This window comes from Coregonus lavaretus, assembly GCF_964263955.1.
Source record: "Coregonus lavaretus genome assembly, chromosome: 12".
NCBI lineage: Eukaryota > Metazoa > Chordata > Actinopteri > Salmoniformes > Salmonidae > Coregonus > Coregonus lavaretus.
In genome coordinates, this window is record NC_139999.1 from 50,051,006 (window position 1) to 50,066,301 (window position 15,296).

A 15,296-nucleotide genomic window follows, 5' to 3' on the forward strand; every position below is an offset into this window, starting at 1 on the left:
TCTCAGATTTATTTTTAAACCTGACTTAAAAAACGTAAGGCATTAACAGTTACGTAGCGTGAGGTTTGTGCAGTAGGCTATAGGCCCAATACATTATCACTGCAAATTAGCTATGCTTGAATTGCCCTGTCAATGTTGTTCTTCTTAGATCATTTAAAAAAGGGAAAGAACAGCGGTGAGGTAGCTTTGACGCAACCAAGCGTTGTTACAGAGTTTTTACATTGTGCTGTGTAAAAACTGTCTTGGTTGCATCAAAGCTAGCGGTGTCTGCCTCTGTAGCTCAGCTGGTAGAGCATGGCGCTTGTAACGCCAAGGTAGTGGGTTCGATCTCCGGGACCACCCATACACAAATGTATGCACGCATGACTGTAAGTCGCTTTGGATAAAAGCGTCTGCTAAATGGTATATTATATATTATTATTATATCCGACCAGAGTATGTGAGCAGAGCTGGAGCGGAGCGAGGAGCTGAGCGTGCCCAATTTGACTGGAGTGTGGAGCGAGATTTCCAAAGGCTGGAGCGTCGGCCTTCTCGCCTGCTCCAGTAGGGCTTACTTCCTGATCTCAGGGCATGCCCGCCCCAGCATGCATTTGTAGTCTACTTGTGTGCTGCTATAGCCCCTTGCTTTAGCTACTGTCATGGAGTTCGCTAAATATTTTCATAAAGAAACTGAGAAAACACACAGGTGCTAAATCAACGTGACTTACAAAGATGAGGACCAAGAGCAAGAGAGGGAGTGCGGTGATGTAGTGTCCACAACTAAAGAATCATAAAAGACACGTATCCCAAAAGCATGATGGTGTACTTACTACGTGCACATGCTAAAAGAAAGGAATGAGGTGGGTAGATAACAAAGTGTGTCATTGTAGAAAAGTATTTATAAACAAAAAATCAGATCTCTTAAACGTTTCGTTCATTTTCGTTCTATTATCTATACAATAGGCCATAATTGATTTTGGCCCAATAGGCCTGGCATGTTCCCACATTCAAGGAGTTTTCCATTTTGATTCGGTTATTTTTCCTAAAAACCTTTTAGGCCTACCTATATAAACAGCATCTCTGCCCAGCCTGGCAAGAGTGGCCAAAAGGGTGTTTAGCATCCCCAGTGGCTCTGTAAGTGCGCTGCTGGCCTGCTCTCCAGGCACCATCTCATGAGCCTGAAGCCACAGACTGGCCAAACTCCTGTTTCTAAAAATGAATTCTAAAAATGAATTTAAAGATACTAATAAGTCATTTTTAGTTTAATTTGTATTGAATTCTAAGTAAGTCACATCGTATATGCACAATTTATAGACTATAATGATTTAAACAATTAAATGTTTTATGTCCCTACCAGCCTATTGTGTCGCACTCGCAAATGCTTCACAATGTATTTCTTTGAAATAATATAGCTTAAATAATTAATTTTCCCTTCTTAAGCTCCCTGTCTGGCTCCTGACCTATTTAGAGTGTTTATATGCTTTTTAAAATGACATGTAGCCTATTTGAAATAAGGTTTGCTTCTTACATTCACCTTTTCATGTTTATTCAAATACATTTCATTCAAATCCATATGGTTTGGTTTCAATACTTAAAAACCAATTGGTAGGTCCAGGTAGTCACACAAATATATTGGTGTTGGTTAAATTGTGATTTTAATGAATGGAGTGAAGGCAGTTTTTTCCCCTGTGAGTGCGGAAAGGTTTTTAGAAGAGCGGTAGGAAAGGACTCACCGCTCCATGAGCGATGAGCGGGATTTCCAATCGCTCAACTCTGCTCACATGCTCTGCACCCGACTCAATGTCCCTCCGTTCTCCCTCCTCTGAGAAAAGGGGGCAGTCTTCCGGCTGATGGCGAAACTCAAGTCTCATTTCATTATTTCTGCCTCGGGCACTAATTAATGTTGTTACTCTAACAATGCAAGCTTATAGAAACACTTTGCTATACTCAATTATTGCAGCTATAGTGCTGGTTGTAGCGTGAGAGGAAGTAGGGAGAATGCGCATTTGATGGCTTATAAAAGTGTTGAACGAAGTGTTGACAGTGCTGAAACAACTTAAACATGAACTCATAAAAACAGCAGCTCTTTGCTCTATTCGTTGAGTCTCTCTCTAGTCATGGTTTTAAAAGTTTTGAAATCTCACAGTATCGACTTTGCTGTGCCCTCCAGGCTTCTTTTTACAGTCTATGGCTCGAGGAAACTGTGCAGACACGGTGATCTGATTGACCAGCGGTAGACCTATAGGTGCACTTGATTTGCTCTCTGGGCCTGCCGGGTAGGCGGAGTTCTACCTTCAGACACATGAAATGGTTAAAAATGGGAACACGTTGCCTTCCCTGCGCTAGGATTGCTGAATCAACTGCACCTACCGCTAACAGCGTGAAACAAATACAAAAATAGGAACGCAAGGCTTTATCGTTGTTGGTTTTTTACAGAAATGTTTGATGATCGACCGGTTGGTGACCCCTGCTTTACAGACATAGAAAGCCACTACAGTAACGTGTCGATAGTGACAATTGATAACCTTCAGACAATTTTGTGCCGCGTCTGTACCTTTTCAGACAGTAGAATTCTGCTCTGGCATAGAATGTTCTGTATTGTTTCCCTGACGACGTTAAATGTTGCTGATTGACGTGCTGCAGTGCTGTGTTGTTTTTATGCTGTTTTTTTTATGTTAGTGATGGACATTAGTCAGAAGCGGCATTCCTTTACAGACAAGTAAAAATGCTTCTTCAGTGGCAGAGAAGGTTTTGTGTCTGCATTTAAAAAGCCGTAGTATACCCTTACGGACAAACATGCCGTAGCCGAGGCCCTTTCAAGGCGACACATTCCGCATGTCTGAAAAGGGTGAGAGAGAGTTCCAAAATTGAGCAGCAGCAGCTGAAAAAATGTGCTCCTATAAATATTGAAATGTACATGTTTTACATTTTTTTTTAAATGAAGGAAAACTGCAAGACTGAATGGGAGACAAAAAAAAGCAACAAAAGAAGAAAATATGCTTGTGAAAAATTCTCTATTTTTATAAAATTGTGCAGCTAGCTTGGCTAGTTGGATTGTTTACCCATTGCTAAACAGTTGCTAGGGACTCTCCTAAAATAAGCTATCTAGCTAACTCCAAAATAGCTAGTTAACCACACAATATAAAATACAAAATAAGGACAAAGGACATCAAAGTAAAACAGTTCTCTAAAGACACTAGAGACAAAAAATACAAGAAAAGGTAGGCTTCTATTGGAAAATGTAGGCTTCTGTTGCAACATTGTAGCCAACGTCTCCAGTGTTGCTATGGAAATTGTTTACCTACCAGACACCAGATGGAGAAAGCTAAGAAAAGTTTTGATAATGGACACAACCATGTTTGCAGATTTTACCAGCTGCAAAAGCAGAGCAAATGTTATATTTAACATCAAATGAGGGCACATATGGAAAAGGGTTATTTGCAACCATTTCCATTTCACAAAAAAAGAGAGGCATCAGCCAAGGCTGTCAGATCAGAATTTTAAAAAAGCTAACCAGAACAACACATATCAAACAGTCAACCTATACAATAGTGGAGCTGTATTGATGCAAGGCAATGATTCAAGCCTCCAGGCTTTTGAGAATGTGTTTGCTACCCTAAAAGTAGAAGCTGAGCTCATCTCAGAAGCTGAGGAAAGAGTAAAGGAGGGAGATGATAGAGAAGAGCAGGCCCAACACCCCCAACAGCCTCTGTGACCCAGCAAGAAGCCCTCAATGTCCCCCTACCTACCTCACCTGCAGTAGACACAACCAAGAAACATGCCTACAACACCAAGAACACCTGCTATACAACGTTTCCTCAACACCCTCTCTCTAGTCGAAGCAGAGAGCACAGAGAGAACGAGCTTTAATTGATTCAACAGTTCAAGATGGAGAGCAGAGCATCTATTGCTCAATGCAAATAGTCCGGGTAGCCATTTGATTAGCTGTTCAGCAATCTTATGGCTTGGGGATAGAAGCTGTTAAGGATTTTGGACCTAGACTTGGCGCTCCGGTACCGCTTGCCGTGCGGTAGTAGAGAGAACAGTCTATGACTAGGGTGGCTCGAATCTTTGGCAATTTTTAGGGCCTTCCTCTGACACCGCCTGGTATAGAGGTCTTGGATGTCGGGAAGCTTGGCCCCAGTGATGTACTGGGCCGTATGCACTACCCTCTGGAGCGCCTTGAGGTCGGAGGCCGAGCAGTTGCCATACCAGGCGGTGATGCAACCAGTCAGGATGCTCTTGATGGTACAGCTGTATAACTTTTTGAGGATCTGAGGACCATGCCAAATCTTTTCAGTCTCCTGAGGGGGAATAGGCATTGTCGTGCCCTTTTCACGACTATCCTGGTGTGTTTGGACCATGTTAGTTTGTTGGTGATGTGGACACCAAGGAACTTGAAGCTCTCAACCTGCTCCACTACAGTCCCGTCGATGAGAATACTCAGCCCTCCTTTTCCTGTAGTCCATGATCATCTCCTTTGTCTTGATCACATTGAGGGAGAGGTTGTTGTCCTGGCACCACACTGACAGGTCTCTGACATCCTCCCTGTAGGCTGTCTCATTGTTATCGGTGATCAGGCCTACCACGTTGTCGTCGGCAAACTTAATGATGGTGTTGGAGTGGTGCTTGGCCATGCAGTCATGGGTGAACAGGGAGTACAGGAGGGGACTAAGCAGGCACCCCTGAGGGGCCCCCGTATTGAGGATCAACGTGGCAGATGTGTTGTTGCCTACCCTTACCACCTGAGGGCGGACCGTCAGGAAGTCCAGGATCCAGTTGCAGAGGGAGGTGTTTAGTCCCAGATTAGTGATGAGCTTTGGGGGCACTATGGTGTTGAACGCTGAGCTGTAGTCAATGAACAGCATTCTCACATAGGTGTTCCTTTTGTCCAGGTGGGAAAGGGCAGTGTTGAGTGCAATATAGTGGACTGCTTGAAACATGTAGGTATTACAGACTCGGCCAGGGACAGGTTGAAAATGTCAGTGAAGACACTTGCCAGTTGGTCAGCGCATGCTCGGAGTACATGTCCTGGTAATCCATCTGGCCCTACGGCCTTGTGAATGTTGACCTGTTTACAGGTCTTGCTCACATCAGCTACGGCGAGCGTGATCACATAGTCGTCCGGAACAGTTGGTGCTCTCATGCATGCTTCAGTGTTGCTTGCCTCGAAGCGTGCATAGAAGTAATTTAGCTCGTCTGGTAGGCTTGTGTCACTGGGCAGCTCGCGGCTGGGCTTCCCTTTGTAGTCCGTAATAGTTTGCAAGCCCTGCCACATCCGACAAGCGTCGGAGCCGGTGTAGTAGGATTCAATCTTAGTCCTGTATTTACACTTTGCCTGTTTGATGGTTCGTCTGAGGGCATAGCGGGATTTCTTATAAGCGTCCAGCTTAGAGTACCGCTCCTTGAAAGTGGCAGCTCTACCATTTAGCTCAGTGCGGATGTTGCATGTAATCCATGGCTTCTGGTTGGGGTATGTACGTACGGTCACTGTGGGGACAACGTCATCGATGCACTTATTGATGAAGCCAGTGACTGATGTGGTGTACTCCTCAATGCCATCGGATGAGTCCCGGATCATATTACAGTCTGTGCTAGCAAAACAGTCCTGTAGCGTAGCATCCACGTCATCTGACCACTTCTGTATTAAGCGAGTCACTGGTACTTCCTGCTTTAGTTGTAAGCAGGAATCAGGAGCATAGAATTATGGTCAGATTTGCCAAATGGAGGGCGAGGGAGAGCTTTGTATGCGTATCTGTGTGTGGAGTAAAGGTGGTCTAGAATGTATTTTCCTCTTGTTGCACATGTAACATACTGGTAGAAATTAGGTCAAACGGATTTACGTTTCCCTGCATTAATTAGTATTTTCTTGTTTGCTTATGGCTTTATACAGCTCGTTGAGTGCGGTCTTAGTGCCAGCATCGGTTTGTGGTGGTAAAGAGACAGCTACGAAAAATATAGATGAAAACTCTCTTGGTAAATAGTGTGGTCTACAGCTTATCATGAGATACTCTACCTCAGGCGAGCAAAACCTAGAGACTTCCTTAATATTAGATTTTGCTCACCAGTTGTTATTGACAAATAGACACAGACTGCCACCCATTGTCTTACCGGAGGCAGCTGTTCTGTCTTGCCGACTGACTGGGCAGGGATGCAACAATGGGTGGGCCTTGGAGGGCATAGGCCCACACACTGGGGAGCCAGTTCCCACCCACTGGGGAGCCAGGCCCAGCAAATCAGAATGTGTTTTTCCCCACAAAAGGGCTTTATTACAGACAGAAAACCTCGGTTGACTTACTGCTCAGCTCTTGGGACAAGTGTAGTCGATAATGCCATCATTGACATGGACCTCTCCTCCATTAGTGCATTCACTTTCAGACCACAGACACCATTGTCAGATCCCAGTCAGATCAACGTGTTTCTGATTTTTGTTTTTTACCAGCAAGACTGATTAGAAAAAGCAGCCCAGTTAGCTGTACAACCTGAACCAATCATACAAATTGACTCCAAACAGTGCAGAGAAATTAATTGAAACATTAAACTCAAATCAAATTATTCAGGTCTTCAATAACACACAATACCAAAACAATAAAGGTGTCAATTAGGCTACTAAAGACATCAGTTTCATATTCCAAAAAGCAGCATTTAAAGCAAATCTGAGAAAACCAAAGAAATGCAACATCAGAAACAAAAAACTAAACATTTCTGAAATAAATGTTGATAACAATTAGAAAACACTTAAGCAAAATGTCAAATGAAAACATAAGCAGCAAAACAACCCAGCACTCCACTATGAATATTTTGAAACTCTGAAACAGTATAAACATACACTGAAATGTAATACATTTTATTTCACCATTAAGACACTTGATGAAATTGAAAACGCAATTGACCAAAATCATTTCTGGTATATGTGGAACAATTTAAGCACAACAAAACCACAAGAATTACCCATATAAGATGGAGGAATTTGGAAAACGTATTTTGATCGTCTATATAAAAATATCACACAAAAAGACTTACAACATAACCAATTAGAAATTCAAGAAAAATCGAACATCCTTGAATCAGTTATTAAAAGCATCCCAAATCCATTAGATTACCCAATAACCCAACAATAACTAAATTAAAATCAAAAATCTGTAAAAACCAAAGAAGGTTTGGGGTCTAGATAACATCAGAAATGAGATGTGAACAAGCACACCTGAGTTGCAAAATGCTGTGCTTAAATTGTTCAACATGGTACTTACTTCTGGCTGCTTTCTTGATGTCTGGAACCAGGGGCTCATCTCCCCTATCCAAAAAAGTGGAGACAAATCATACCCCAATAATGACAGGGGAATCTATGTAAGCAGCAACTTGAAATGTTTTCTGTAGCATTTTGAATTTAAGAATCCAAACCTTCAAGAAAATTAATAAGTAAATGTCAAATTGGCTTTCTCCCTAATCATCGTACTACTGACCAAATATACACCTTACACATGATAATTAAAAAGCACGCCAAATAGAATTGAATGAAGGTTTATTCTTCAAAATTCTCCAAAGTTGGTGAATGTGTTAATAAAATGTATGTACACAGAAAACAAGTGTGTAATAAAAATCTAAAACCAAAAAACATCATTATTGGTCGAGGTGTGAGACAAGGCTGAAGTTTTAGTCCAAACCTATTCAACATTTATATAAATGAAATAGCAGACATGTTGGACCCTTCTGCTGCCCCAGGACTCACGCTATTTGACAGAGGTAAAATACCTGCTATATGCTGATTATTTTTATTGCAGAGCATTGTACACAATAAAAATTGAATTATTCAATGGACCAAAATATTTGACAGTGTAATCCTACCAATAGCTCTTTACGGAAGTGAGGTCTAGGGGCCACTCAATTAACTGAACTTTAAAATGTGGGACAAACATCCAATTGAAGCGCTATCTGCAGAATTCTGTCAGTAAATTCTACAAGTCCAATGAAATACACCAACTAATGCATGTAGGGGAGAATTAGGTAACTGGTAAGGAAAATACAAAAAATATAATTAAAATGTTGGCTACATCTAAATTGAAGTCCAAATTCAAGCCTCCCATTTAAAGCACTTCAAACTCAAGAGTTGAGCCCAGAAACGAGCCCTTGTCAGCTGGTGTTGGACCTAACCAACCAAGCTGACACCATTACTGCTTCAAAACAAGGAATAAAAATAAACAAAATCCTGAATCATGAATCAAAGGACTCATATTTACAACATTGGAAAAAGGAAATAAAATCTCAAAGCAAACTAAATTGCTATCTGGCCCTAAACAGAGAATATGAATTGGCCGAGATCAGAGCTACGACGCAGAGACAGATCCTTACCAAGTACAGGCTGAGTGACCACCAATTGCAAAAGAAACCGGCAGACATAAAAAGACATGGCTACCCAAAAAGGAGCGTGTATGTGGTCACTGCACGACAGGGGAGGTAGAGACAGAGATGCACTTTTTCCTCTACTGTGAGAAATATTCCTCACCAAGAGATTCATTTTTCGCAGATTAACCTCTTGGTTAGAAATTGTCCTATTAAACCAAATAAAAAAATACTAATGGATGAAGGATCGCTCTTCTTGCAGCCAAAGATGTATTTGCCTGCCATAGCCTTTGGGGGACACAATAATAATATCTGCATAGTAAGTAGTAACTTACTTGTTATTAGTATTATTGTTATTATTGTTATTATTATTATTATTATTATTATTATTATTATTATTATTGTCGTGATTATTACTCCAAATAGTAGTGGTACGTGTAGTATTACTATTCACTGTTACCATTTTATTGTTTTTATAAGTACTTTTTTTATATCACTATGTTATTATAATAAATTATTTTATTACAATGTATATTGTATCGATTGTTGCTTTGGCAATATTGACGAGAGAGAGAGAGAGAGAGAATTTAGTTTCCGTCATTATGAAAGCATTATCTTTTGGTCCTTTATACTCCAATATTGCATTGTGAATCCAAATGAAGTACAGTACACTATATTCAAAAACTGTGTTTGTATTGGAGTGTAGATTTGGTACTGTATTTCAGGTGACATCCACCTGCGTCCAAGCCCCAGAACTGGTGGGGATTCATTTTACTCAGTTTTTACTCTGTACGTATCCCTTCTTTTGGTTGGTTTGAGCCATAGAATTATTTCATATACAGTGCATTCAGAAATTATTCAGACCCCTTCACTTTTCCCACATTTTGTTACGTTACAGCCTTATTTAAAATGCATGAAATATATTTTTTCTCAGCAATCTACACACAATACCCTATAATTACAAAGTGAAAACAGGTTTTTAGAAAAAATTTCACATTTATTAAAAATAATAAACAGAAACCTAATTCAGACCCTTTGCTATGAGACTCGAAATTGAGCTCAGGTGCATCATGTTTCCATTGATCATCCTTGATGTTTCTACAACTTCATTGGAGTCCAGCTGTGGTAAATTCAATTGATTGGACATGATTTGGAAAGGCACACACCTGTCTATATAAGGTCCCACGGTTGACAGTACAATACAGAACAAAAACCAAGCCATGACGTCGAAGGAACTGAGCTCCGAGACAGGATTGTGTCGAGGCACAGATCTGGGGAAGGGTACAAAAAATTGTCTGCATCATTGAAAGTCCCCAAGAACGCAGTGGCCTCCATCATTCTTAAATGGAAGAAGTTTGGAACCACCAAGACTCTTCCTAGACCTGGCCGCCTGGCCAAACTGAGCAATCGGGGGAGAAGGGCCTTGGTCAGGGAGGTGACCAAGAACCTGATGGTCAATCTGACAGAGCTCCAGAGTTCCTCTGTGGATATGGGAGAACCTTCCAGAAGGACAACCATCTCTGCAGCACTCCACCAATCAGGCCTTTATGGTAGAGTGGGCATACGGAAGCCACTCCTCAGTAAAAGGCACATGACAGCCCGCTTGGAGTTTGCAAAAAGGCACCTAAAGGACTCAGACCATGAGAAACCAGATTATCTGGTCTGATAAAACCAAGATTGAACTCTTTGGCCTGAGGAAACCTGGCACCATCCCTAAGGTGAAGCATGGTGGTGGCAGCATCATGCTGTGGGGATGTTTTTCAGCAGCAGGTACTGAGAGACAGTCTGTTAGTCAGGATCGAGGGAAAGATGAACGGAGCAAAGTACAGAGAGATCCTTGATGAAAACCTTCCCCAGAGCACTCAGGACCTCAGACTGGGGAGAAGGTTCACCTTCCAACAGTACAACGACCCTAAGCACACAGCCAAGAGAACGCAGGAGTGGCTTCGGGACAAGTCTCTGAATGTCCTTGAGTGGCCCAGCCAGAGCCCGGACTTGAACCCGATCGAACATCTCTGGAGAGACCTGAAAATAGCTGTGTACCAAAGCTCCCCATCCAACCTGACAGAGCTTGAGAGGATCTGCAGAGAAGAATGGGAGAAACTCCCCAAATACAGGTGTGCCAAGCTTGTAGCGTCATACCCAAGAAGACTCAAGGCTGTAATCGCTGCCAAGGTACTGAGTAAAGGGTCTGAATACTTATGTAAATGTGATATTTTTGGGGGAAACATTTCTGAACATGTTTTTGTTTTGTCATTGTGGGGTATTGTGTGTAGATTTTTTTGGGGGGAGGGGGGGGGGACAATTTCATCCATTTTAGAATAAGGCTGTACTGTAACAGAATGTGGAAAAAGTGAAGGGGTCTGAATACTTTCTGAATGCACTGTATCATTTGTATTTATTATGGATCCCCATTATTATTATTATTATTTAGCCTTGTTGATAGTGCTGTTAAGAAGGTAGAGCAGCACTTTATTATGGACATACTTCTCCCCATCTTAGCTACTGTTGTATCAATATGTTTTGACCATGACAGTTTACAATCCAGGGTTACTCCAAGCAGTTTAGTCACCTCAACTTGCTTAATTTCCACATTATTTATTACAAGATTTAGTTGAGTTTTAGGGTTTAGTGGATGATTTGTCTCAAATACAATGCTTTTAGTTTTAGAAATATTTAGGACTAACTTATTCCTTGCCACCTACTCTGAAACTAACTGCAACTCTTTGTTAAGTGTTGCAGTCATTTCAGTTGCTGTAGTAGCTGACATGTATAGTGTTGAGTCATCCGCATACATAGACACTCTGGCTTTACTCAAAGCCAGTGGCATGTCATTAGTGAAGATTAAAACAAATAATGGGCCTAGACAGCTGCCCTGGGGAATTCTTGATTCTACCTGAATTATGTTGGAGAGGCTTCCATTAAAGAACACACTCTGTGTTCTGTTAGATGGGTAACTCTGTATCCACAAAATAGCAGGTGGAGTAAAGCCACAACACATACGTTTTTCCAGCAGCACACTATGATCGATAATGTCAAAAGCCGCACTGAAGTCTAACAAAACAGCCCCCATAATCTTTTTATCATCAATTTCTCTCAGCCAATCATCAGTCATTTGTGTAAGTGCTGTGCTTGTTGTTGAATGTCCTTCTCTATAAGCATGCTGAAAGTTTGTTGTCAATTTGTTTACTGTAAAATAGCATTGTATCTGGTCAAACACCATTTTTTCCAATAGTTTACTAAGGGTTGGTAACCGGCTAATTGGTTGGCTATTTGAGCCAGTAAAGGGGGCTTTACTATTTTTAGGTAGCGGAATGACTTTTGCTTCCCTCCAAGCCTGGGGGCACACACATTCTAGTAGGCTTAAATTGAAAATATGGCAAATAGGAGTGGCAATATCCTCCGCTATTATCCTCAGTAATTATCCATCCAAGTTTTCAGACCCCGGTGGCTTGTCATTGTTGATAGACAACAATCATTTTTTCACATCTTCCACACTCACTTTACAGAATTCAGATTTACAATGCTTGTCTTTCATAATTTGGTCAGATATACTTGGATGTGTAGTGTCAGCAATTGTTGCTGGCATGTTATGCCTAAGTTTGCTAATCTTGCCAATGAAAAAAATCATTAAAGTAGTTGGCAATATCAGTTGGTTTTGTGTTGAATGAGCCATCGGATTCAATGAATGATGGAGCTGAGTTTGCCTATTTCCCAAAATGTCATTTAAGGTGCTCCAAAGCTTTTTACTATCATTCTTTATGTCATTTATCTTTGTTTCATAGTGTAGTTTCTTCTTCTTTTTATTCAGTATCATTCTTACTTCTATTGTTTGAACTCTGTACAGCGTTAGTAATGTGTTCTCTCTTTTTATGCCTCTTTCTCAGCAAGGGTCCACTAAGTCCCTGTCCCATAAGAAGAGGAGCTCCCTTCCCAGGTACCAAACACTTTTTATACTTTGTAGTAAAGGACTTGGAACGGGATTCAATCAATAGCAGATAGTGATAAATGAAGCCAGTGATACAATCAGGGGTTAAAGTCCTCCGTCACTCCGACAGATTTCCGTCATATGGACGTTTTGGAGATGACAGCCTAATACAGAAGTATGTCTGTTCTACGAAATACATTCCCAAATAAATGTATTCTCAACAACAACAAAAAAACATATGTTACATTGTATGTACGGCACAGACTTGCATGATTTTTTCTGACACTTCCCTTGAAGGGAATAAGATAAGTCTATAATGCGCTCCACCAGGGCCCTCAACTCAAACAGCAGTGTAGCCTACTGTAGCTGCTGGCAAAGTAATTCAAATCCTAAACTTTATCAGTTAGGATGTAACTTTCCAAGGCTACAAAATCAGACAACCCCATAATGGAATAGTTTACCTATTTCCCTAGTCAGCCTGTTGTTGTGTGTTCTATGCGAGATAAATATTCATCTCAAGGCACATTCAATTTGCAAGAGCCATCAAATCAAATACAATTTTATTGGTCGCATACACATATTTAGCAGATGTTATTGCGGGTGTAGCGAAATGCTTGTGTTCCTAGCTCCAACAGTGCAGGAATATCTAACAATACACACAAATCTAAAAAGGTAAAGGATGGAATTAAGAAATATAGAACTATTAGGCAGAGCAATGTCGGATTATATAAAGTACATTTGGAAACTATTCAGACCCCTTGACCTTTTCCACATTTTCTTACGTTACAGCCATATTCTAAAATTGATTCAATTAATTATTTTCCTCATTCATCTACACACAATACCCCATAATGACGAAGCAAAAACAGGTTTTTAGAAATGTTTGCAAATGTATTACCACTTGAAAACAGAATTACCTTATTTACATAAGTATTCAGACCCTTTGCTATGAGACTCGAAATTGAGATCAGGTGCATCCTGTTTCCATTGATCATCCTTGAGATGTTTCTACAACTTGATTGGAGTCCACCTGTGGTAAATTCAATTGATTGGACATGATTTTGATGGGCACCCACCTGTCTATATAAGGTCCCACAGTTGACAGTGCATGTCAGAGCAAAAACCAAGCCATGAGGTCGAAGAAATTGTCCGTAGAGCTCCGAGACAGGATTGTGTCGAGGCACAGATCTGGGAAGGGTACCAACAAATTTCTGCAGCATTGAAGGTCCCCAAGAACACAGTGGCCTCCATCATTCTTAAATGGAAGAAGTTTGGAACCACCAAGACACTTCCTAGAGCTGACCTCCCGTCCAAACTGAGCAATCAGGGGAGAAGGGCCTTGGTCAGGGAGGTGACTAAGAACCCGATGGTCACTCTGATAGAGCTCCAGAGTTCCTCTGTGGAGATGGGAGAACCTTCCAGAAGGACAACCATCTCTGCAGCACTCTACCAATCAGGCCTTTATGGTAGAGTGGCCAGATGGAAGCCACTCCTCAGTAAAAGGCACATGACAGCCCGCTTGGAGTTTGCCAAAAGGCACCTAAAGACTCTCAGATCATGAGAAACAACATTCTCTGGTCTGATGAAACCAAGATTGAACTCTTTGGCCTGAATGCCAAGCATTCCCTACGGTGAAGCGTGGTGGTGGCAGCATCATGCTGTGGGGATGTTTTTCAGCGGCAGGGACTGGTAGACTAGTCAGGATTGAGGCAAAGATGAACAGAGCAAAGTACACCTGCTCCAGAGCGCTCAGGACCTTAGACTGGGCCGAAGGTTCACCTTCCAACAGGACAACGACCTTAAGCACACAGCCAAGACAACGCAGGAGTTGCTTCGGGACAAGTCTCTGAATGTCCTTGAGTGGCCCAGCCAGAGCCCGGACTTGAACCCGATCGAACATCTCTGGAGAGACCTGAAATGCTGCTGTGCAGCGACACTCCCCATCCAACCTGACAGAGTTTGAGAGGATCTGCAGAGAAGAATGGGAGAAACTCTCCAAGTACAGGTGTGCCAAGCTTGTAGCGTCATACCCAAGAAGACTCGAGGCTGTAATCGCTGACAAACGTGCTTCAACAAAGTATTGAGTAAAGGGTCTGAATACTTATGTTAAATGTGATATTTAAGTTTTTTATTTTTATACATTTGCAAAAATGTACAAACTTGTTTTTGCTTTGTCATTATGGGGTATTGTGTGTAGATTGATGAGGGGGGGAAAAAACAATTTAATCCGTTTCAGAATAAGGCTGTAACGTAACAAAAATTTGGAAAAAGTGAAGGGGTCTGAATACTTTTCCGAATGCTATGTATATTTGTGTGATGTGATGGGATGTATAGACAATATGGACAGTATATGGATAGAATATGTAGTATATCTGAAGAATAGTATATGTACAGCAATGGTTAAATATGATAGGCATTGACTAGAATACAGTATATACATATGAAGTGGGTAAAATGGTATGTAAACATTATTAAAGTGACCAGTGTTCAATGACTATGTACATAGGTTAGCAGCCTCTAAGGTGCATGTTAGAGTAGCCGGCTAGTGACGGTGACTAAAGTTCAGGGCAGGGTACTGGGCGGAGGCCGGCTAGTGGTGACTATTTAACAGTCTGATGGCCTTGAGATAGAAGTTTTTCAGTCACTCATTCCAAGCTTTGATTCACCTGTACTGACCTCGCCTTCTAGATGGTAGTGGGGTGAACAGGCCGTGGCTCGGGTGGCTGAGGTCGTTGATGATCTTCATGGCCTTCGTGTCACACCAGGTGCTGTAGATGTCCTGGAGGGCAGTGTTCCCCTATTGATGCATTGGGCAGACCGCACCACCCTCTGGAGAGCCCTGCGGTTGCGGACGGTGCAGTTGCCGTACCAGGCGGTGATACAGCCCGACAGGATGCTCTAAATGGTGCATCTGTAAACGTTTCTGAGGGTCTTTGGGGCCAAGCTGAATTTCTTCAGCCTCCTGAGGTTGAAGAGGTGCTGTTGCGCCTTCTTCACCACACTGTCTGTGTGGGTGGACCATTTCAGATTGTCAGTGATATGTACGCAG

The 15,296-nt window shown here is 41.7% G+C and overlaps 1 protein-coding gene across 1 annotated transcript in view; it reads left to right on the plus strand.

Annotated features, from left to right (window-relative positions):
• Positions 1–15,296, plus strand: part of LOC311138942 (tensin-2-like) — a gene marked incomplete at both ends in the record, with an annotated part of 79,143 nt that overhangs the window by 32,077 nt on the left and 31,770 nt on the right. Inside the window, 1 exon segment of the mRNA XM_084173754.1 lies at positions 12,207–12,256. Within this exon segment, the coding sequence (XP_084029880.1) occupies positions 12,207–12,256 (50 nt within the window).